We start from the raw sequence: 26,984 nt of genomic DNA, 5'->3' as shown, positions 1-26,984 counted from the left end.
TAATACTAAGAAATATAAAAATAAAAATTTTTAAAAAATTTATAATGAACTATCAATCGAAATATATAAAATAAAATAAAAAAATACAAGAACAATGTTTAATTATCAACTAGATAGTTTAATTTTTTAATTTATAACAAAATATTATCGAAACTCTGATTTTCTCTCAACTCCGACAGAATTTTTTCTTGATTTTGGATCCTTTGAAAGTGTATGATGCACATAGTTTTACTGAGTTTACCCATGACCTAATCTGGGTTTGACTTACTTTTTTTAAAACACAAAAAACTGATTTATATGTTCATGCTTATGTCAAATAAATATTTTTCAAAAATTGTGACTGGAGCCTGAAACACAATGTCTCAAAATGTTTGTTTCGCCTACCCCAAAAATGAATAAATAAAGTATAGTTTTTAGCATAGTTATACTAATTTTAAATTCATTGGCAGGTTTTAAGTTTCATTTAGTAATCTCTATTAACTTATCACCCTCATATATAGAGTAGTGGAAGCAAATTTGTTTCCAGGCTACAATAAACAGTTTTTTGAAAAACTTTTCATTTGACATAAGCATGAATATACTTACGTTTGCATATGCCCAAAAGTGTCATATCTGAAAAATCAAAAAAAAATCCTGCCCAGGCTATTAAATAAAATAAACAACCTATTTTTAATGATTTGATAAATACACAGTTTTGAATTATCAAAGAATAATTCTAACTCTAAATATTTAGTGGTCCAAGGCTAAGCTTCATAAAGACTAGAACGAAAATACATTTTTCAATACAAATATCAATGTTATATATATTATATATATATGATATTATTTTTAAACCAATATTTTATCCATTCAAATTTTATAAAAAATGTTTTCTCATATTTTAAAAATATAATTCAAATAATTAAGTACTTTGGATTTTACACCTTTGTGTTAAATAAAAAAGATGTTAAATTTTATAGTTAATGCCATTTTCTGAAAACTGCCCAACATTTACATTATTTATTGTAGCTACTAGCTATTGTTCCTATTTTTATTTTTCTGCACTAGAATCATTTTTAGTTCCTCTTATATTTGACATGGGTAAATCAAATTTTAATTTTTCAATGCTTGTTTAATTTAGTAGCCCTTAAAAATTAGAAGGATAAGGCAGCTGTTTAGTTTGTCTAACAGAAGAACTGGGCCTGTAAAAGAGTATTGAACAGTTTCTTGACTCCAAAATATGATAAACTTGATGAATAGCAAATTTTATGCTATCAATGTTTATATGTATGTGTATATATATATATATATATATATATATATATTATTATTATTATTATTATTATTATTATTATTATTGTTATTATTTTTATTATTATTATTATTATTATTATTATTATTATTAAGTTACACGGAACAATACATGAACCATAAGTTCTTCATTAACTAGCAAAGCTAGTTCGTATAGCAGCATTGAAGCAGGCACGGAAAATGATGTGCTATGGTAATTGTTTTAGATGCCGGTCTAAATTAGTTTTGAACTTTTTCACTGAGGTAGTATTTACTACATTGTCTGGCAAAGTATTCCATGCATTTGCTACACGGTTGTTAAAAAATTAAATCAGGCTTGACAGTTTTTGTTGATTTCACAATGGTACCGGATGCAAAAGCCATAGCTAGGGGGAATGTTAATTAGATTAATAAACCAGTAAACTAACTCGATTTTGTGCTCTAATTTAAATTTTTGAATAAGATCCAATCGTTTTCTTCGTTCGCATAGAGAAGTGAGACCAAGTTTGATACATCTTGATTTATAATCAAAAAGCTTCATTTCTTGCAGTACTTTTGTAACACACCGTTGAATGCTTTCAATTACAGAAATGTCCTTTTCTAAGTAAGGACACCAAGCGGTAATGGAAAGTTCTAAAAGTGGATGTATATAAGTTGTATATAGCTTTTTCCAGAGTTATGCATCTCTGCTTATGAAGCTGCGTTTTAGGATACCAAACATTTTGTTAGCCTTGGCTGCAGCAATAGATGTTTGGAAATTTTGCTTTAGGTTATTGGAAGTTAAATACCAAGGTCTCTTTCTGATAAGGTTGATTCAAGTTGAATTCTTTTGAGACTGTTGTTTGAGCTACGGTCATCAATAAAGTATTGGTGTGGAACAGATTTGGATTGGTTGAAATGCATTATTTTACGTTTCCTAATAACTATTTCCATAAGCCATTCTTGAACTCAATTAACAATGTTGTCAATGTCAGCTTGCAGACAAAGTTTTTGTTCTTCAATGCTGACCACACTAAGGACTTTTGTGTTGTCTGCATACATTTTGCATATATTTTTGCTACTAATTTGTTCTGGTAAATTATTAATGAAAATAGTAAAAAGCGTTGAACCAAGAACTGAACCTTGAGGAACGCCACTAGTAACTTTTTCCCATTCTGATGTTACATTTCCGAGTTGGACACGTTGAGTATGATTTGAAAGAAACAATTAATCCATTAATATATATATATATATATATATATATATATATATATATATACATACAGTGTTCAAAGTGGAGGAAAAAAGTAACGCGATGGTATTCAATAAATAAAAAATACCATCCCGCTTAATCATTGTTATACTTAGAGATTTATAAAAAGGTGATGGGATGGCATCCCACCACATCCCGCCCCTCTTCGAGCACTATATATATATATATATATATATATATATATATATATATATATATATATATATATATATATACACATATATACATATATATATATATATATATGTATATATATATATATATATATGTATATATATATATATGTATATATATATATGTATATGTATATATATATATATATATATGTTTGTGTGTGTATATATATATTCATATATATATATATATATATATATATATATATGTTTGTGTGTGTGTATATATATATTCATATATATATATATATATATATATATATATATATATATATATATATATATATATATAAACTTTATATAAACTATATATAAACTTTATTAATGATCTTTATGTTTGTGTATTAATTTTGATTTTCAGTTTAAATTAAGTGGAAATTAAAACTGTTAAAAAGTGTATATTAAATATTCTGTTTGTATTGCCACAGGTAATTGAGCGAACAACTGTCTCGCCTACTGATTGTTTAGAACGACACTTGATGTGGGATGACATAGCTATAATGGCTAGATATCTACTAATGCTATCATTTAATAATTCATTAGATGGTAATTGAATTGCAATTTATAAAACATTTATTTTTCTGAATAATTTTATTTTAATATATATATATATATAAACATATATATATATATATAAACATATATATATATATAAACATATATATATATATATATATATATATATATATATATATATATATATATATATATAGTTTGTTAGTTAGTAGAAAACGCTGTAACTGGCAGAGCCAGTGAGTGTGTTATCAGGCACACTTTGACAGCCGAATTGATCGATTATATATATATATATATATATATATATATATATATATATATATATATATATATATATATATATATATATATATATATACATACATACATACTGTGCATGTGATGAATAAAATTGCCCAGCGTAATATTTCGCATTCATTATACTGAAACACGTTATCAATGAGTGCGATTATGCGTGCTTACATCAAGTCTTTGAGAGCGATATTCAGAGTTGGAAATTGGTTGCCATTGGGCAATCCATAAATTTCATACGCAAGTTATGGGAGGGATCCACTATTAAAACGTAAAAGGGAAAGGTTGGATGATTTTTATTTGAATTTTTTTTATGTGAAGTCTCGAAAATCAGACGAAAAAACTTGGTTTTTTAGTCTGATTTTCAAGACTTCACATAAAAAAAATGTTTTTGTGAAAATAGTAACATTACATTTTTTCTTTTATTGTTTATGAGTCTGCTTCCAAAAGTTTCAATTCAAATTTTTTAATTTTTAGTTTCGTTTAGCTTTAACTTTTTTAATAAATAGATTTTGATATAAGCTTATTCGATTCGAAGATATCAGTAAAAATATTTAGTTTATTAACTTATATTTGATGAAAGTATTTGATATTCCAACGTTTTGATGTTTTTGAATTTTAAATATAACAGTCATTAATTAATAATATGTGATCGAACCTGTACAAAATCGAAGCTATAAGTTAAGTTATAGTTTGATAAATTTTTTATGCTAGATATTTATTTATAAGATGTTTATAAATATTACGCTAAATATTTATAAATATTGCGCTTTAATTTTTTAACATTTCAGTTTAAAACTTTCATTGAAGTGTTGAAATTTTGATATTTTGTTACATGGGCTTTTATGCAGTTCAAAGTAAAAGTTCTAGTTAAGCGAAGTTTTTTGTCAAATGAACCCTAAAAATCTGTACTAGTTGGTGAATGGTTCGACTTAACCAGGGTACGATTAAGCGGATAAAATGATAAAGTTCAACTGGAAAAAAAAACATGCTGAATTTAGTTTTCAAATAGAAGAAATAGATTATATTTAATTTGAACTTATGCCACATAAATTAAAAATAAAGTACATCACACATAAATTATGCATGATGTACTTTATTACGAATATAACTTCTTTATTTAACAATATGCATACTCTACTATTATACTCTAAATTTTTACTTGCAAATAATTTTTACTAACTTTTTACTAAAAATATTTTCTTTTAAATCAACTTATAATTTTTTCTCTTTCAAGTTCTTCAGACGAGCGCGCTTCTTTACTCTCCTAACAAAACTAGCAAGCGCTATTTGATGCTCATGAAAGACCATTTTTGAGCGTGTTTCATGTGCATGGAGCGATTGCTCCCACTTCATCACAAGGCCTGTATATATATATATATATATATATATATATATATATATATATATATATATATATATATATATATATATATATATATATATATATATATATATATATATATATATATATATATATATATACAACCCTCGGAATTAGGGTTGGCATTCGGCAATGCCGAATAAACAGCCATTTTGAGAGTATTTGAGGTCGGCAAAAAATTGCCAACCTCGTTTCTTTGTTTTATGGTAACCCCTTTGTGTCAAATAATTTTGCCAACCTAATGCCGACTTTATGTCTATATATGACTATATGAAAATGAGGTCAGCAATAAATTGCTGACCTCATTTTTCTTAATTCCAAGGGTTGATATATATATATACACTACACTATATTATACTATACTACACTGTAGCGCATATAGATAAGCATTTGCTGACTTTTTTTTTCCAACTTTTCTAGTTTTTCGTAAAAACAGAGAAAAACAAAGAATAATGAAAAAATCTTATCATTGCTTGATGCCCTCGGAAGCTCCATATTATTGAGTATTATTTGAAAATTAATTTAATCATTTTATGTTTAGTTTCAACTCACTTGGCAGATATATTTCATGTAGTTATTTTGCTTGTATCAACGGGACCAGTTACACTTCGTGCATCTATTCATGGTTTAGTTATTAATGCGCTTCAATCTATTCTTACATGTTCTAATATGAAGCTAAGCAGTAAGTTGTAATTAAAACATGTCTTTGCTTACATTTAAAAGGAGTAGATGACTCCTAAGAATAAGAATAGATATTTATCAAAAGCTGTTAGATTTATTAAAAAATGTTAGTGACATTTTTTTATAAAACTTTAATGCATTTGATTGTAATGTGTTTTTAATTGTATTTTATATTTATTTCATGTTTTTTATTTATTTAAGTTTATTATGTACATTTTATACATATGTGTATATTATTTTGTATAAATGTATAAAATATTTGTATATGTATATATATATATATACACAAATATTTTATATTAACAAATATTCCCCTGCAGCTTGCCGATTTCATTTTGAAATAGAAAGTTTCATTACATACATTGACTGAGGATAGCGGCATAACTAGAGATTATCTAGAGATGAAGAATATTTATTACATCTAAAAAAACACAAAAGAATCACTTTCAATAAAATGTTTTCATACAATAATTTTGTATAAATGGTATAATTTAATTTTGCTCCAAAAAAAGTTGCATCTAATTGAACATAAAACTTTAAGTTTTTATGTGTTACACATTATACTATATATAGAAAGACAGAATAAGTTTTAAGTCTAAAATAAAAATATGAGAGTGGGTTGTGTTATGCAAGCTTGGCTTTAAAAAAAATTTAATGTCAAAGTATATGAAAAAGATCTAAAAACATTGATTCAATTAAGCAAAAAATGGAAATTGAACAAACTAAGCGGTACTAGTTTGTTCAAGCATCCAACTTTTATAGAAAAGAATTTTATCACAGTTAATTAAAGCACATTTATATTTCATATTTATAAATCAATGTAAATTTTCTGAATCATTGTTAATAACTGTTATACAATCAACCAGTGTGAACTATTTTTATTTACAGTTTGTTATTATATTTATAACAGCAAAAAATATATTCTGTATGATATAACATAAATAATTGATTATATCATATAGAATATATGGTATAACATATTACTTATGTTATATATATAATAATAGAAATTCGTGCTTAAGGTTTATTGACTTGTTTACATTTGTTAAAGGTTTGCATGAGAAAACATACCAGTTAAGTTATATACCAGATATTTATAACAGCAAAATGTTATTTGTAATTTTATCTATAACAACAAAATGAGAGTTATTTGCAATTATATCTATAACAGCAAAATGAGTTATTTTTGCATATTTTTAGTTATCTAAATGACCAGTTACGACAGAACATGCATAATGGTTTTAACAGTACTAATCCATCATAGTTGTAAAGTTTGTTGATAGTTGTAAAGAATAATCATTATCTGTACCAAAAAAGAAACTACCGTCATCACTCGATGAGTTATTTAATTGGAAATTGAATAACTTTCTATGTGCTAAAAAAGCAGACCATCATAGATTGCTAAAGTTGAGAGCATACCAATGATTAATAAAATGAACATTCTTTAGATAGAGGTTGTACATTCTTGTTTGATGTCTGTTTGATGTCTTGTTTTGATGTCTTGTTACAATCCTGTAGCAGAAGAGACCATCTATCATATTTCTTTCATGAACAACTTTTGGTTGAAAATTTTGAGAAACTCTCTTTCTGGTTTAGGGGAGAAACTGGCAGCACACAAAAGGGTTTTTTGGAACAAAAGGATTTAGAGTTTTGCACTATAAAATGAAAGAACTTAGCCAAAATATACAATTACTTGTAAATCATGGTGATCAAATTTTTATCGGAGAAATCTCTGGCCAATCTAATTTAGTTTGTTTCAGAGATATGGTGTCATTTATTATATTGAAATTTCGAAAAAGAAAGATCACTCTAAAAATGATATCATAGCTGCTGTTGCAAGTATATTTAATAGCGAAATCAAAAAAATGAATATTAATAAATCGGTATATATGTCACTAGAGCATTATGTATTTAAACAAATAAGTTATCAATTTATTTTTTTACGGTAGAAGGATTTGCATTGTTTTTTTCTAGTGTAAAAGGACTTGCATTGTTTTTTAAGTGTAGAAGGACATTTGGAAAGGACTTACATTAGTTCTTTTATAAGATAATATGATTATAACTATTTTATTAATTTTAAAGTTATGAACATGTTTGAAATTTTTATGTTGAATATTTATTTGATCGATAATAAAAAATTTTTTTAGGCGCAACCCAGCTTCTAATAAGAACGAAACTTGAAGATTTATCCTTACAAAAGTTTTACCTTCTGTTTGGTAATCTTTAATTAACTTTTTTTCATTTTTAATTTTATTTCAACATTTTTTTTTTAATTCATTTATTTTTATTTGCTTTTTTTCCCCATGCATTTTTTTCCTGCACCTTTGTTTTCATTATTGACCTGTATTTTTGTTATTGTTTTCATTATTAACTTGTATCTGTGTTGTTGTTTTCATTATTAACTTGTATCTTTGTTGTTGTTTTCATTATTACCCTGTATCTTTGTTATTGTTTTCATTATTAACTTGTATCTTTGTTGTTGTTATTATTACCCTGTATCTTTGCTGTTGTTTTTATTATTAATCTGTATCTTTGTTGTTGTTTTTTTATATTTATTTTTAAAATGAACATTTTTTATGGGGACAAAATATTTGAATGAATAATTTATTTTTTTAAATTTAAATTTTAAATTAAAAAAAAATACGTTAAATTAAATTTTAATTATTTCATGCAAAATTCAGTATGATTTGAAATCCATTATGGTTTAAAATTCAGTATGATTTGAAATTCAGTATGACTTGAAATCTAGTATGATTTGAAGTATGAAGTTCTTACCTTTGAGTGAGGGTAGAGTGAAATTATTTTTCTTCCTCAAAAGTTTGATCTATAGGAGAAAAAATAATAAACTTCCTTTTTTTATTTCTTTTTAGAAAATTAGAAAATCATTTTCATAAATTATATAAGTTATTTCTCTAAGTTTGACTCTAAGTTTATTATATTTTTTGGTAATAATATTTTTTTATTTAATTTGACATTAGGTTAAAATTTTCTGATACTATTATATTTTTTTTCTACTTAACATTAAGTTGACCATATCACATTTAGCTGACATAACACTTTATACAAGTATTATATTTTTCCAGATGTATCTGGAATTCCATATATTTTTTTTAACTTTTAGTTTTTCCGGATTTGCAAGAAGTTTTCCAAAAATAAAAATAATAAAACTTAAATATATATTTTTGCAAGATATATGTTTTTAAATTTTTTCAGTCATTACCCATACAAAAAAGACTAACACTTTCAAAAAAGTTTAGGAAGGATCAGTATAAAGCTAAATTACGACAAATATGAGGACAATAAATTCTGGATTTTTTTTTTGCAAAGTGTTTTTCTGATTTTTTCATTGTGTCCTAGATGATCTCTGATTATAAATGTTGATTATGTTATTTAAAGTTGATTATAATACATCAAAACTATTTTTTCTTATTAAGTTTTGATGTTTTTAAACAAGTTTAATGATAAGTGGGTGGTGGCAGTGAGAACTTTGATAAATTGCAAGAAAATGCATGTTCTCTAAAAATGCCTTATGTTTTTGAAAATCCTTTTAGTATTTATATATTTGTTTTTGATTTAATCAATTTCAGGCATTTCAAGTGTTAAATCTGTTCCAATTAAAGCGTTTTTAACTGAGAGAAAGAACAGGGCCAGAGTCTTCAATGGAAAGTTGAACCATAAAACAAACTTAGAACTTCCTTTAACGGCTATAGAAAGCATCACAGAAGTCTTGCTGGATGTCTTAGAGGTTTCTTTTTTTCTTTTTCTAATTTTGCTTTTTAAAGGAAATTTTTAGGAAAACTTTTAATTTACTTAAAACATGATCTTTGTCTTTGTATGATTTTATTTAATAAAGATTTTATTAATTAAGAATTGCATGTAAATCCTAATTAGTTCAATCCAATAGTACAATTTAGAAATTGCATGCAGCATGTTTATTTACTGGTATAATATGATATCTTACTTTGGCTGATATAACTGGATTGTAATACATATATATCTACTTATTTTGTTTTATTCTTTTTATAATTGTTATTTAGTCATGTATAAATGACTGCAATAATGATGCGTTACTTAAAAGATGGCAGACATTGTGCTTTAGGTAGTTAATTATTACTATTCAAATATAACTTTTTTTTTAATTGTAAAAAATTCACAAAAATTAAAATAAAATCTATTATTTATACACTGATATTTTATTATTTTTAAATAAATAATATTATTAAAAATACTATTTACAACTTTTTTTATTTCAAACAAAAAGCCATTGTATAAATCATAATCCTGCTATTCAACCAAGATGTGTTGTTGCAATGGGCTACATCATGAAAGTTGTACATAATGAAAATGTCACTCAAATGTTAGAAGTTCTTGCCAAGGTAGGAAATACTAATAATGTATATGTGTGAATAATAATGTATTATAATGTATGTATACAACAATTGTTATTATAGGCTTGTGGAATTTACATGGATTATCAACTAATTGAAAGTTTAGTAATGTGTTTGGCTAAATACCAGCTGGCTTTACCAAAGGTTTTTTTTTATATCAATTTTTTATACTTTATATTATATATTATTTTTTATATTTTAGATTAAATTGCCAATATTAATCTTATTGATATTTTTTGTAGATATTTTAGCAAACATGATAAAATTTGTAGTTTTTCTGTAAGAAAATAAGTTGTACAACAGTTTAAAAGATAAAAAAGTGACTCCAGAAGGAAAAAAAAGTAAATAAAAATAAATAAAATTTATAGCAGTAACACTGTAAAGTGTTGAGAAGAATACCCTAAATGACACCCATTATAAAACAGTACCTATGTTAAAAACTTACTCAACAAAAACCATAAAATAAATAGTAATTTGTTAAATAAAAAAATCAGGTTATTTGCTTTTTTTTGTAGTCATGATCTGACCAAAGAATGCCACCTGTACTATAAAAAAAGTCACCTATATTATATTTGTTATTACCATGTAAGCGCAAATATAAACATTGTATTACTATAGTGACAAAAGTAAGAACAAAATTACATAATGTTAAGTTTTGAGTCAGTATTTCTTGCTAAAACACATGATGTGCAGAAAATCCATTTGTGTCTTGCATAATAAAATATTTAATTATAATTACTCTTATAAGCTTCTAAACTTTAAATGGTAAATGAAAAATAGTAAAGGATTTAAATCACTTGTTGCTTTTTTAAACAATTATTCCTCAACACATTTTTCTGCTGTTTTGGTGTTGTTGTTGTAGATCAAAAAATAAAAAATTTTAAGGACTTGGTGATTATTAAATAAATCATCACACTGTCAATTTGGATGACATTAAATGCAAATGTCTTTGAAGATGCTGTTTGTTCCAATATATTAAATAAAATCTTATCAACTTATCAACATATGTACCCTAAGATATATTATGTATTGCATAAATTACTTGTCAGTTGATGTCAGCATACTTCCTTGTCATTTCACTTCTGGAACGAAAAAACTTTTTTTCAATATTACACGAATTTGTGTGTCAACTTCTGTGAATGTTACATTTTTTAAAGTTTATTACAGGCTTACAGTACTTTGTTTGCTTACAAAACACAGAACATAAAAAAGTGTTTAAGAAAGTACAAATTTGCCTAGTTTAATTTTTTCAGAAATTTTCAGAAAAAATTTTCACGAGTCAGTACAAACAATCAGCAATACCAAATTGTTTCAACCTTAATAACATCAGTTACCTGTCCTTTGTTTCAACCTTAATAACATCAGTTACCATTTAGGTACCATTCATGTACAATATAGATGGCATTCAGATACCATCAGTTACCATTCAGATACCATTAATTACCATTCAGATATTATCAAGCACTATGATAATTTAAAGATTCTGATGTTTAAAAACGCTAAAATGTTAAAATGTTAAAGATATTACAAGATTGGAATGTACTCATCTACAAAAGGTTGATGGGAATGTAGTCATCTACAAAAGGTTGATTTGAATGTAGTCATCTACAAAAGGTAGATTGGAATGTCATCTGCAAAAGATTGATTTGAATGTAGTCATCTGCAAACTTTTATTGGAATCATGAAAAATTGTTCTAATTTTATCAGCTCTAATGGTGACTATTATGAAAACTTCAAAATTATTTCTGGGGAGGTTTGTTTTGAAAAACCTTACCTCACTACCAGCTTCAGTTCCAAGTATAAATGCTTGAAGCAATAGCTCCTACTCAATTTTATTTTCTACTTGGGGTGAGAATTCAATTTGTTCAAAAATTTCTTTGATCTTTGGTCATGAGCAAAATAATAAACATGCTCTTTTCAGACTAAGCATTTGGTTACTTCAATGGATTGCATTAAATTTCAATGGGTTGTAGGAAATTTCAATAGATTACATGAAATCCATTTGGATTGCATGAAATTTCATTCAATTGCATGAAATTTAAATGGATTGCATTAAGCACTACTATATTAAAAAAAATCATAATTTTTTTGATTTAGCTTTTATATTTATTCCATCCGGGTACCCACCGATTGGTTACTTTCCGGGTATCATTATCAAATAATGGGCAAGCAAGAAGGTTTCAAATTCATTTTATTTATTTTTAAACTTCAAAACCATCATAATATGGTAATATAACAATTTAACAATATTAACTTGGTGTGTGAAAGAAGATCTTGAAGGTCTTGGTGTTAAAAATTTCAATAGCTACAATCAGAAGTTTTGAAAACATTCAATAAAATGTTCAGATAGTTATTTGATTTCAAAATATTAGTAATCATTAAGGAATTATAAGTAGGTTTCTGATATATGATTGTTCCTTAATGATTACTATTATTACTCCTTGTACAACAGATATTAACCAACTTGCTAATTAATTTATCTCTCAGACAAAAATCTTTTAAAACCTGGAAGATGGAAGATATAATTAGATAAGATATAATTATGCTTTTTTAACACGCATTGAACATGAATTTCAGTGTCATCAGAATACACTTTCTAGACTGCTGGGCATGTGATCAATCAAGCATGCATCTTTGGCACCTGAAACAGTGGATACGCAAGAATTATTAAATCGGAATTGGGACATGTAACCTGGACATTTAAAGTAAAATAAAATTTATACATAAGTTTAAAAGAACATTTCTAAATAAATGATATTTTTGAATGTTTTTATTGTTCATAAAAACAACTTTTATAAAAATAAAAAAATTTAACAGATACCTGAATACCTGCCCGTTTCTTGAATGGTTACCCGGACATTTTCACAACTTTTGACAGCACTAATTCTGACACAGTTCAAAATGTTGAAACATTGTAGTATGGCAACACGTTAGTTTCAGATTTTGTAACTAAGTTTTTAAAGTGTTTGATTACTCTTTTTGTTTTTTCCAAAAGTCAATGGCTAAATACCAATGAGCAACCAAACCTCTTTATCAAAACTTAATTCAAACTTCATTGAAAGTCATGGCAGTAACTGCTCAATTTTATTTAAGAAAAAAAATTTGTTGCAAATTTTTTGTGAGCAGATCAGAGTTTAAGAGGTTTTTTTTTTTTGGTTAGACCTGTAACTTATGTAAATTAGAGTTCTAACTTCTGGTATGTAAATTAGAGATTAAACTTCAGATCTGTAAATTAAAATTGACTCTTCTGGTATGTAAATTAAAGTTGTGACTTCTGATATATTTGGTATATGCAACATACATAAAAGTAATTTAAATAACTTAAATTTTTGAAAATATTTTTTTGTTAAATAATTGCAATATAAAAATTTTTATTGAAATATTTTCGTAATATAAAACAATTTTTATGTAGGAGTCTCAGTATCATAGAGTTTTATTCTGGGTTGCTATTGGAGTATTGCAGGTAATCTTAAATTATTTAGCTTTTAATAACTCTCGCTATATATATGTATGTATGTGTGTGTGTATATATATATATATATATATATATATATATATATATATATATATATATATATATATATATATATATATATATATATATATATATATATATTTATATATATATATATATTTATATATATATATATATATATATATATTTATATATATATATATATATATATATATATATATATATATATATATATATATATATATATATATAGAGAGAGAGAGAGAGAGAGAGAGAGAGAGAGAGAGAGAGAGAGAAAGAGAGAGAGAGATAGAGATATATATAGAGATATATACACATAGTAAAATACATATACGCATATATTTATTAATGCTATACATATATACTGATGCTTTACATATATAATTATGCTACACATATATATTTATGCTATATGTATATGTTTATGCATGTAAATGCATAAACATATACCTATATTTATGCTATACATAATCTACATGTATATTTATGCTATACATATATATTTATACTATACACACACGCACATATACATACATATATATATATATATATAGAGAGAGAGAGAGAGAAAGAGAGAGAGAGAGAGAGAGAGTTATATAAAAGTGCATATATATATATATAATATATATAAATAAATTAGTAAAAAACACTTATCTAACTTTTATCTTCGACTTGAAGTTTCACCATTGCTGGATCATCAGGAAGAGTTACTAAATCTCAAAAAAAATTCAATTTATAGAAAAAAATATTTTACAGGAAGTTATTTTTTTCTATAAATTGAAAATATTTTTTTCTATAAATTAATTTTTTTTTGAGATTTAGTAACTCTTCCTGATGATCCAGCAATGGTGAAACTTCAAGTCGAAGATAAAAGTTAGATAAGTGTTTTTTACTAATTTATTTTTTATTTATTATTGCTCTGTTCTTTAAGAACATTGAGCACTCTATTTGTAAAATACACTAACATAATTTACATAATATATATATATATATATATATATATATATATATATATATATATTATATATATATATATATATATATATATATATATATATATATATATATATATATATATATATACACATATAGAGAGAGAGAGAGAGAGAAAGAGAGAGTGAGATGTGTGTGTGCATTTATGCATTAATCTCTATAGTGTAATACATAGTTAAATACACATATATTTATTAATGCCATACATATATACTGATGTTATACATATATATTTATGCTATATATATACATAAATTTTTATCCTATACATATATATTTATGATATACATATATATTTATGCTATACATATATATTTATGCTATACATAGCAGCTGGAGGTTTCTATATATTGAATTGAAAGGCAAATTGAGGGCAGAAATTTTTGTCTCCCTTCAGCAGATGTAATAAAAAATAGTTTCACATTTGTTTTTAAGTTAACAAGCAATTACAATATTAATTAGGAACAAGCGTTAAAAATTTTAAAATGTTATTTTCAAAATGTTAAAAATTTGATATCAAAGTTAAGTGTTTTTTTTTTGTGTTAACTCACCTCCCTACTTAATTGTGGTTATAAACTCTGAACGCGAACCTCAACAAGCAAGACCGCTCCGCGGAGAAACAACGTAAGCACGGGCGTGGTAGAATCGAACTCGGAACCTTTTACTTATATTTTTTTTGCTTTACCACTACACCATTACCGCATTTCATATGACTTATTGAGTTTTGACTATTTTTATCAGATCAGGTTAGCCTACTACTGGTCACATGTAACCCAGTACAATCTGCTTTTTGTCCTGCTGCCTTGTAGGATACACCTTTTTAGGCAAAGGCTAGGAGATGCCAACTCTGACTTATAACACCCCCTGCCTTGGGGGTGTTTTAAGTCAGAGTTGGCTCTGACTTAAAACACCCCCAAGAACCACTAGAAACAATGTATTTTTAATACATTGTTTCCAGTTTAGGATGTTGAATGCTGAATCTTCTTGACTCGATGCATGGGTTTTGCTTGTGTCTCTGTTTTTATGACTAGGCAACTCATTCTATTATATCCTAATGAGGGAACAGCTGTAAAACTCAGTTTTATGGTTCTGAGGCTGGCTGGTAGTCAGTTTTCCCAAACTCTGTGGTAGCACTCAGCGAGGCTGATTTCATCAACAGCTAAAAAATATCAAAGTATTAACAGTGCTATGTTGTGCATGGATGGTGCCCTTGTTTATACTTTTGGTGTGCATTGCCAAGGCCACATTTGGAGCCTTTTGTTATGACTTAGGGTTTATTAATAGTAATGAGGCATTTGGTTAGGCTATTAAACAGTGTACTAAATACTATCTATGCTTTGGGTCAAGTTCTTTAACAAATTTAAAAATGAATAGAGTACCAAAAACTTTTAAACACAAAAAGCCATCGTCATCACCAAGTTCTCTAAACCTCATTCACTAATATTCGTGGTCTTCAAAGTAACTTTACTTCTATTGAGTCTTATCTCTTGCAAAGTTCACCAGACCTACTTGTTCTTTGTGAGACTAATTCAGCTGTCTCATCTTGTGATCTTAGTGCTGATACTTATATTCCTTTAATTCAAAAAGACTCCCATAGTCACATGTTTAGGCATTTACATTCGTAAAAATTCATTCAATTTGTCTGGAAACTAGTTTTGAATCCAAAGACTATTCTTTCATATGCTTTCTTTTAGCACCACTTCACTCTATTGCCTTTCTCTTTGTTCAATATTGCTCTCCTTCATCTCAAGACCTCACTCTTTTTGATGTTATTTCTTATCATATTGATCAAGCCCTCTCTCTTTATCTATCAGCTAATATTGTTGTTGGTGACTTTAATGCTCATCACACTGAATGGCTTGGCTCTAGTGTCAGTGACTCTGCAGGCATTAAACCCCACAACTTTTGGCCTTCTCAATCCCTAACTCAAATAGTCAACTTTCCAACTCGCTTTCCTGACAACCCTAATCATTTATCTTCTCTACTCAACTTATGTCTTGTTTCTGATCCTAGTCAGTGCTCAGTTTCTCCACATTCACCCTTAGGTGCTTTTGATCATAGTTTGATCTCTCTAAAACTATTATCTCATTCTTCTTCATCATCTAAATCCCCCTATCATCGTACCTCTTACAACTACCTTAAAGCTGACTAGGACTCTTTCTGTGATTTTCTTCATGATGGCCCTTGAGTAGAAATCTTTCATCTTCCTGTTGACAAATGTGCTTCTTACATAAATTTGTGGATTCAGTCTGGCATGGAATCTTTTATTCCATCTCAATGATTCCAGATCAAGGTTCACTACTCTCCATGGTTTTTCTCACATGCTGCTACAATTGCCAATCGAAACCGTTACTTCCATATCTATCTGCAAAACAATTCTCCAGAAAACAGTGGTCTGTTTATTACTGCTAGAAACCATTGTAAAAAGGTTTTGTCTAATGCCAAAGCTTGCTATTCTCAGGTCATGAAATCTTGTATTTCATCACAAAAATTAGGCTCTCGTGGCTTTTAGAGAATCTTTAATAGTATCAAAATAATCTGTTATTCCACCTCTCTTGTATGGTTTAGACTTTGTCACCTCACCTAAAGACAAAGCTGAACGGTTTGCTAAGAACTTTTCATCAATATCATCTCTTGATTACACTAGTTGCGTTCTACCTGATATAGCCGTCAAGCAGTTTGATCCATTGCTTGACATTCGTATCACTCGAGCCTCTGTATCTAAATTGATTTCCTGCTTAGACTTTTCTACATCTTGTGGCCCAGACAACATACCTGTAATAGTCTTGCAGAAGTGTTCTGCGGAGCTGTCATGTATACTATCAAAACTATTCAACAAGTACTTATCAGAATCCTGTTTTCAAGCCTGCTGGAAAGCAGCATCTGTTATCCCTATTTTTAAAAATTCTCGAGAGCGATCTGATTCGTCTAACTACCATCCCATTAGTCTTTTTCCTATCATAAGCAAGGTTTTTTAATCTTTAATTAACAAACACTTAATTTCTCATCTTGAATCTAATAATTTACTTTCTGATCATGAATATGGATTTCGATCTTCTCGTTCTACAACTGATTTGCTAACAGTTACAACTGATAGGTTTTAGATAAAGGTGGAGAGGTTAAGGCCATCGCTCTTGATATTTCAAAAGCTTTTGATAAAGTTTGGCATGCTGGTCTTCTCCATAAGCTTCCTTCTTAATGTGTATCTGGTAACACCTTTAAGATTATTGAATCCTTCCTTTCCAATCATAGTATAAAAGTTGTTCTCAATGGACAGCACTCTTCTTCTTATTCTGTAACTTCAGGGGTTCCTCAAGGTTCTATCCTTGGCCCTATACTCTTTTTAATTTACATTAATGATCTTCCAGACATTCTCACATCTAAGGTGGCATTGTTTGCTGATGATACTAACATTTATTCTTGTCATGATAAGAAGCTAATACTCTCTGATTGCTTGGAGGGGGCATCTGAGCCTGAATATGATCTCACTTCTGCTACAGCATGGGGCTCACAGTGGCTGGTGAACTTTAATTCAGATAAAACCTAATTTTTTTCAGCCAATCGTTATCGCAATAATTAATAATCTTTCTATATTTATGAACGGTAGTGTACTTGATGAGTCATCTACCCTTCATCTTCTAGGATTAACTCTTACTTTGGATCTTTCTTGATAACCATATATCAAGTTTGTTGCAAAATTAGCATCTGCTTAGGTTGCATCTCATTGTTGAGCTCAACACTTTCTTACTCTGGATTCTATTCTTTATCTCTATAAATCTCAAATCCAGCCTTGTATAGAATATTGTTGCCATATCTGGAGCGGATATGGCAACAGTAAGCTTCTAATGATACTCTTTTTCTTTGAGACAACGTTCAAAAACGCATTGTAAACATAGTTGGACTTGCTCTTGCAGCCAACCTCTAACCATTATCACGTGTTTGTAATGTTGATTCTCTTTCTCTTTTTTTACAAATACTATAATGGGCGCTGCTTTAAAGAGCTAGCGTCTGTTATGCCATCTACTAAAATTCATTTTTGTGTCTCATCCTTTTTCTTTGATTGTTCCTAATTGTTCCAAAAACTCTTATTCCTCTAGTTCCTTTATCTTGCTTTTCTGATTTAAATAATTTGCAATCCTTTTAAGTTGTCTGTCAATTGTTATTTTGCTCTACAATCTTCATCTTTTTTCTTCCAGTAACTTCCAACTTTAATTAGTGGTTGCTTGCAGCCTTGTTGGAAGTGAAGTTGTTGAATGTTTGGAAAAAAAAGATTCAGCTGTCTCATCTTGTGGTTTTAGTGTTGATGGTTTAGTGTTGATGGTTATCTTCCTTTAATTCGTAAAGACTCCAATTGTCACAAGCTTAACCTGGGCATTTACATTCATAAGATTTTACCTCTTTGTAGAGAAATTAGGTTTTAATCCACAGACTATTTTTTTATGTGCTTTCGTTTAGCACCACTTTTCTCTTTGTTTTATGCAGCTCTCCTTCATCTTTTTTCTGATCCTAGTCAGTGCTCAGCTTCTCCACATTCACTCTTCGGTGCTTTTGATCTCTTTAAAATTATTATCTAAATCTTCTTAATTACCAGAATACCATCTAATATCAAAATAATAATTGTTGCACCTCTTACAACTATCTTATCTTAAAGCTCTCCGTTCTTTTCTTTGTGAATAGTCCTTAGAAAAAAATCTTTTTTTAAAAGTAATAACTAATATGCTTTATCATATATCAGATAGATGTGACGAAGTTGAGGCTATTGCGCTTGTCATTTTTAAAGGCTTTGATAAAGTTTGGTATGCTGGTCTTCTCCATAAGCTTTCTTCTTATGGTGTATCATATAACCTCTTTAGGGTTATTAAATCCTTCCTTATCACTTACTTATTCTTCTTCATATCCTGTAACTTCAAGGGTTCCTCAAGGTTCTACCCTTGGCCCTATAATTTTTTTATTTACATAAATGATCTCCCAGAAGTTCTCACATCTAAGGTGGCATTGTTTGCTGATGATACTACTATTTATTCTTGTCTTGATAAGAAGCGAACACACTCTGATTGCTTCGAGGGAACATTTGAGTTTGAAAAAGATTTCACTTTTGCTACAGCATGGGGCTCTCAATGACTGATGAACTTTAACTCAGATAAAACTTAATTTTTTTTTAGCAAATTATTATTGCATTAATCTAGATCTTCCTATATTCATGAATGGTAATGTTCCTGATGGGTCATCTACCCTTCGTCTTCAAGTATTAACTCTTACTTCCAATTTTTCTTGGAAATCATATATTAAATCCATTGCAAAATTAGTATCTGCTAAGGTTGCATCTTTATATTGTGCTCGCCACTTTTTTACTCAGGATTCCATTTTTTATCTCTGTAAATCTCAAATCCATCCTTGTATGCAACACTGTTGCCATATCTGGGTCAGATCTTTGAATGATGCTCTTTTCTATTTTGGGCAAGGTGCAAAAACGCTTTTTTTAAACATAGTTTGACCTGCTCTTGCAGCCAACCTTCAACAATTGTCACATCTATTTTCTAAATGATATACTTTATAATTTCATATTTCAGATGTTTAGCAACATTTGTCAAGTTTTTTAATGGAAATTTAAATAAATATTCTTTATAAAGTTGTAATTTATATAAATAAATAGGTCTAAATAGGTTTTTTTTCATAGGTAGGTGACACTGCAACATTTTTTGTGCTTTTTTAATGCTTATATAAAATAAATATTTAAAAACTCTCAAAAAATGTTACTTGTAACCTTCTGGTTGAGAAAACATAATTTTGGAAGAAGTTTAAAAATATTGCTTCAATGCTTTTTATCTCTTCTCAGACTATATATCATGTCAATCTACTCAAAAGAGTGGTTTGAAGTATTTTTGTTCAAAAGTAATGTTGCTCTCTTTCTCTTTTCTATAAATACTATAATGGGCTCTGCTCTAAAGAGCAAGTTTCTCTTATGCCATCTGCTAAAGCTCATTCTCGTGTTACTCATCATTTAAATAAGTCTCATCCTTTAACAGTGACTGTTCCAAAGTGCTCCAAAAATTCTTATTTATTCAGTTTTTTCCCTCAAATATCAGTTCTTTGGAATTTACTCCCTTCATTTTGTTTTCTTGATTCACATAGTTTGCAATCTTTTAAATCATCTGTCAATTGTTATCTTGCTCTATAAATTTCATCTTTTCTTTTCCAGTAACTTCCAACTCTAATAGTGGTTGCTTGCAACCTTGTTGAAAGTGAAGTTGTTGAATGTTTAGAAAAAAAAAGATTTTGCCTCCAAATGATTTTGCTTCCAAAACTTTGTTTGGAGGCCACTACACCATTAGGAAGGCTTCTGCCTTCCTAACGGTGTCAGCAAAATATTTTACCTCCAAAAAAAAAACTCTGGCTGTGGCTGCCAATAGAAAAAGTGAAAGCCATTGGAGACAGAAGAAAGATTATTTTGCCGCTAAAATTGTATTAGAAGGCAGCAGGAAGAAAAGTGGAAACAAGAAGATTTGCATTTATCAACACTGTTTAGATTTTTTTTTTTACATTTAAGTCATCAATTCGAGTTCAAAATTAATTGTGATTAATATTTATAAATCTTAGTATACTTTATTTACTGTCTAATTGTTCTGCAAATTATCTAAGTTTTTGTATTTTTTATTTAGCAAACTTTGCTTTCTTTTAGACCTATGATGAATACTTTTTATTTTTATTTTTTAGTATTTTTGATTATTGTTATTTTTATTGTTTTCAGTTTGGGGAGCAGTGTTTGTATCCTCCTGCTCTTTCTTTGTTGGAAAACAATTTGAGTGTTTGTCATGGTTTTAATATGTATGCAGAAAAGGTTGGTTTTTTAAAATTAATTAACATTCATTTTACACTGATTAACATCAATATAAGTTTGATGTTAATATTGCTATGTTAATATAAATTGACATGATTTAGGGTATAGAAATGGAGTTAATGGAGTATCGAAATGATTCTTCATTTCATTGGATTTTCAAACAGCTTGACCATTTGGTTGGATTGAGTTTTTCTACTGATTTTCACTTTGCATTAGTTGCTCTTTTAATTAAAGGTTTTTTAAATGTTTTGTTTATTTTGACTTTTTTTTTTTTCTTTTTTACCAATCATCCAATGAATTAATGTTTTTAAAATTATTTTTCAAAAGTAAAATGATGTTAGCAAAAAAATTATTTAAAGAGGATTTAATTAGTTTAACAATTATAAAATATTCAAATGTTATTTAATTATATGTAGGTAAAGTATACACTTTTACTACTCACATAAGTGTATTAGCAAAATTTCTTGAAAACAAAAATTGGTATTGGTGTGGAAGATTTTATATGTGAAACCAAACGCATTTTTATAAAAAATATTAAAAGTATATATAAAACTATTCGGATTTCAACACTTAAAAACTGACAAAATTGGGAATAATTGTGCAAACATATACTTCACACTTGAATATAACATGTTGCAAAAATTGGCTAAAATGTAAAAAATTAATATAAATGTAAAAGCTTAAATGTTTTTAGATTTATCATTTGCATAGGATAATTTAATTGGTATTGTTGTTTTGTGATTTTCTTTTCTACACTGATCTCTGATGTAAGAATTTTTTTGAGACCATAAACTAGCTCAGATGCTTTGGTTACTTTTACAGCACTTTCAACTGTTATTTCAAGAGTTATTTGGAAGATATGTAAGTGGTAAAACTTCTTAAGATTCTTTTGTGTTCATCACATCAACAGACGAAAAAACTAATTGTAGTAAGAGGTTGACATACTTTGATGTCTATTTGACATACTTTGATACCTCAATATGACATACTTGTACCTTGTTGGTCATTCCAAGATTTACAATCAAAGTCAATTTTCATAATTGTTTTGGGTTTAATCTTAGGAACAAATTTTTCTTTTTTTTTTATCTATTGAACAGTTTAATACTCAAACTTGTGTTTTTGTAAGTTATGCATAATAAAATGAAATTTTTTAATTCCATTTTATGCACAATAAAATGGAATTTTTCTTTAAAAAAAAAGTTGCTACCGTTATTGTGGTTTGTTTACGATGTTTCAGATACAGTCATTCTGGGTAACTTTGTATGCTTTGCGATTTTTTTTGCAAATCAGATATTAAATATTTTTGCAAAGGTGTTATGATGATTTCCTTTTTCTAGATTTTTATCAATTTTTTTTAGTTTATAATAGTTATTTTTTCATAAAATAAAGTTCAAACGAGCATTCGAAGTTACACTTGCATTTAGGGTAACTTTGAATGTTGAACTGAATGTCAATTTTAATCATTTTATTCTAAAAAGTTGTTTAAATTTCCTTGCATGCTTTAAAATAATTTTTAAATACATATAATAAGAGTATTTTGACAATAAACATAAAAGTTATTCAATATAATAAGGCTTATCACTAAATAAACTTGTTAACTTTTAAGGTTATGAGTTTAAAAGTTTTAAAGACATTCTCTACTCATAAACATCATTTACAATAAAAAATATTACAGTGTTTAAGGTTTACAAAAAATCAAAGTTTTAATATCTTAATGTGAATAAAGTTAATGTCCCCTCTCTGCAACCAACCAATGTCATCATTTATTGTATACACACCCTCATCAATTGAGAAGGACTCATTTGGAATGTTTTCAAAAAATTATCAGCAATTTCAATTTTTTTTTACATGGCCAAGTTCACTCATACTTGATGAGACTTGATGAATTTTAAACAAGCTGTTGGTTTCTAGTATAAGTAGATGTCATAAGTACACTGAGATTTTTTCAATGTTATCATTGCCTCTTTCAACTTGAAAAATCACAATTAACTTGGGTTTGTTCATATGTCACAAGTCATTATGTTGAGTCACAATAAACTTTCTTATAGCATAATCATGATCTCCAAAAGTTGTGCAATGTAATTGTTTACTTGTTCAAATAAAAAAACTGTACGATTTTTATACTTATGTAAAACTTCAACAAAATGCTCTTTGTCCCAACTACTTGATAAACATCAATATATTTCTTAAAAAATTATCCAACATTAAGTTAGACATAAATATTTTACATTATTCCCACAATGTACATGTTATCTGGCATCACTTCATTTATTTTGTTCTCTAGGTTTTGAATAACCGAAAAATAGTTTTATAGGACTATCCAGTACATATTTCTTTGAAATACTTTAAATAAGGCACTTTTTCTTCCAACAACAGATATCTGTCAAGATAAAGTTAACACCATTTTCAACCTGGTTGGCAATCACACCATATTCAAATCTTTAAACTGTTGTCATATTTTTTTGGCTATCATCCGGATAGATTTTAAAAAAACTTTCAAAGTCATTAACACCAAATGGCATTCCTTTTATACTTATATAAAGTGATTTTTAAAACAATATTCCTAATCAATACTAAAGACAATATGGTAACCCACTGATTTACAGTGTTTTTTTTAATTTAATTTAAAGAATAATGTTGTTTTGGGTACTTCATAATATTTAGAAGCCTCAACAATCAACATATTTTCAAATTTAATTTTTGCTAATTGTCTCTTGAAGAGTAGAGTTTAAATAATTGGATTTAGTTCAATGTTTTCTTGTGCCAGGATGAGTTCTCAAACATTTTCTTGACAATTTTTTGAATGCTAAAAATATTGCTATTTTAATAAAAATTAGTTTTTTAATTTGCATGTCAGCCAAAATTATAAAAATAATCATAAATATTAAAAATTAAAATATTAAAGTATATTAACAATAGTTATTTTAATTAAGTTACTACAATAAAAAGATGTCTATTATTTATTATGTATTATTGCAATGTTACCCAGACAGCAAGAAAAACATTTTTGGGTAAAATTGAATATTCAAAGTTTGTTTGGTTATATTTTAGCTGAGTGAAAATATATATCCCTTTTGTAGCAAAAAACAAGTAAGTTCATATTATTTTGAGTTTATGTTAAAGTTCGACAAATAATTTAATAAAATACAAAAAGTCTGACCTGATATTCACAATACAATACAAAATATTCTAAATTTAAACACAATGTTATCAACACGACTGTGTCACTAGAATAAAAAAAAAATATTTTTGAAAAATAAAATTTGTATAAATAAAATGATAACTATGGTAAAACTTCTGTAAAAAAAGAGTAATTTATCATCTTATTGGTTGAAGAACAGGCAAAGAAAATGCCAAAAAAAATTTATTTATATAAAAATATTTTCAGGTTTTATTCAATATTATCCGCAAATTCAATGTTACCCAGAATAACTGCATGAAGAAGTTTAATGTTTACAGTTCCGCACAGCGCGCTGTAAACATACTTTCTGCTTTTATTATTTCTTTTTTGATAGAAAATAAAACCTAAAATACCTTTTCCTAATCAGTTTATATTTTTAATTAAAAAATAATTACATCATTGTTCTTAGTTTTATTCACAGAATTTTCCTCATCTATACCAATATTTGGTGAAAAAAAAAGGAATTGCCTTAATGTGTATATACATTTGTATGCATCTTTTAGAATGTTTATGGTTTTGCAGATATTTTAATATCTACTTTTTATAAAATTAATAATTATGCAAAATATTGTAAGTGCCTCAAGTATATATTTAAATAGTTTTTATTGTTTGTATATATATATAGTAGTTGGAACACGTATACACAGGAGAAGTGTTCTATTTCTTCATTTGCTCTGACAAAAGTAAAGTAGAAAGTTTAAGTTGAAAAAAATGTCATCTAAAACTTTATATTGAATTTTAATAATATTCTACATTATTTATATTTCAATTAAGTTATTTTTTTGACTATCAAGATATTTGCAGTAAAAAGATTTTGTAAAACAGCAACCCCTCCTCCTTATCATACGCCCTTTCCTACCTTCTCGTTATTTTACAGAAGAGAAAAATGGTAAAAAATATGTCCCAAATACTTTTCAAATAATATTTTTCAGGATTTTAAAAATATAACCTGGATCATCCCTGCTAAGTATATATGCAGGGACTATTTTAGGGAAACAATTTGGGCGGCGGCACCCAACACCCCCCCCTCTCCCTCCCGGCAAAATTTAGCAGAAAATCAGTGTTTTTTCGCACAAAAAAAAACATTTGCCATTAAAAAAAAAGGTCCTCAAATTTTAATTATAATGTTCAGTAAATAAAATAAAATGGTCACAAAAAAAATTTAATTCAAAAGAAAATTTATTATCATAAAGAATAAATTTTATTTACAGGAATTCGTCATCCCTCATCAAAAACAAAATCAACTGCATTGCGCATTGTGAACACAATGTTATATATATGCAGTAACAAAGATGTTAAAGTGTAAGTATTTCTCTATTGTTATTTGATATGTAAAAAAGGATTGAAAATACACTACAAAGAGTTGTATATGAAACGAATTATTAACTGACTGAGGTTATCAAATATTTTTGTTATCAAACCTGGTTTTAGCCATTTACTATTAGATGAAATCTTATAAGAGAAACCTTTTGTTTTTTTGTATGATTAAATTTGAAATGATATTGTAGTAAAATTTTTAGGCATGTTAAATTTTTTTTAATTTTACAATTGTTATATATGTTAAATTTAATTTTTTTTTAACAATTCAAATATATTAAATTTTAAATGACCTTGCAATATTAAAGATTATTTCATAATATGTATGTTTTAATAAACTTTATGTTTCCTTGGTTGTTTCTATTTTTATTATAACTTGTCTGATTTAATATAAATAAATTATTAAAACCTAATTCTTATATGATAATTATTTATATAAACTATATTTTCTAATACTTTAAAATTGTTTATATATATATATACAGTACTGTGAATAAGTTTTAGACCACTTACATTTTTTCAAAAAATCCCAGAGAGTTTTTCTCTAATATTTAAGTTTGTAGTTCTAAAATTATAAACTTATTAAAACACATATATTTCACACAAAATATGGAACAATTATAAACTTTTTAATGTCAAACTTCATAAAAAACTCTTAATATTTACTATATCCTCCTTTTGCCTCAATCCCAGCCAATATTCGTCAGGGAATAGATTCATACAAGTTAGTTATAAAATCCTGGGGTATATTGAACCATTCTCTTTAAAGTACTTTAAAACATTCTTCAGCATTTCGGGGAGCATGTTCGACCTTCTTTCTGTCCAGGTAATCCCAAATATGCTCAATTATATTCAAAACTGGACTCTGGGGAGGCCAGGTCATCAATTTGGACTATTTGGTGTACAGAACCCGATAAACATTTCCTGGGCCCAATCTTGATGTTGTTTTGCATATTTGAGTCATTTTTCTTTATTGCCACACCTTAATAATGGTTTTTGAATTGTAATACACCCTCTTAATCCTGATTTAAGTAGGTGCCGTCGAATAAAAGAAGAGCTGACATTTTTCCCAGTTGCTGTGTTATTGTCTTTTGCCAGCTCGGTTGATGCTTTTTTTGTATTTCTTATATATAGATATATATCTATATATATATATATATATATATATATATATATATATATATCTTATAGATATATATATATAT

General features: G+C 27.2%; 1 protein-coding gene across 1 annotated transcript in view; it reads left to right on the top strand.

Annotated features, from left to right (window-relative positions):
• The window catches only part of LOC100199240 (neurofibromin), a 196,769-nt gene that overhangs the window by 156,255 nt on the left and 13,530 nt on the right, over positions 1 to 26,984 (top strand). Inside the window, exons 54-64 of the mRNA XM_065807168.1 lie at positions 3,123 to 3,240; positions 5,427 to 5,567; positions 7,714 to 7,782; positions 9,154 to 9,311; positions 9,604 to 9,665; positions 9,828 to 9,942; positions 10,018 to 10,098; positions 13,367 to 13,417; positions 21,192 to 21,281; positions 21,383 to 21,515; positions 25,674 to 25,764. Of these exons, the coding sequence (XP_065663240.1) occupies positions 3,123 to 3,240; positions 5,427 to 5,567; positions 7,714 to 7,782; positions 9,154 to 9,311; positions 9,604 to 9,665; positions 9,828 to 9,942; positions 10,018 to 10,098; positions 13,367 to 13,417; positions 21,192 to 21,281; positions 21,383 to 21,515; positions 25,674 to 25,764 (1,109 nt within the window). The remainder of the gene's footprint in view (positions 1 to 3,122; positions 3,241 to 5,426; positions 5,568 to 7,713; positions 7,783 to 9,153; positions 9,312 to 9,603; positions 9,666 to 9,827; positions 9,943 to 10,017; positions 10,099 to 13,366; positions 13,418 to 21,191; positions 21,282 to 21,382; positions 21,516 to 25,673; positions 25,765 to 26,984) is intronic.

Source organism: Hydra vulgaris, chromosome 10 (genome assembly GCF_038396675.1).
Source record: "Hydra vulgaris chromosome 10, alternate assembly HydraT2T_AEP".
In the NCBI taxonomy this organism is placed as follows: domain Eukaryota; kingdom Metazoa; phylum Cnidaria; class Hydrozoa; order Anthoathecata; family Hydridae; genus Hydra; species Hydra vulgaris.
This window is presented reverse-complemented; position numbering and strand designations above follow the sequence as displayed.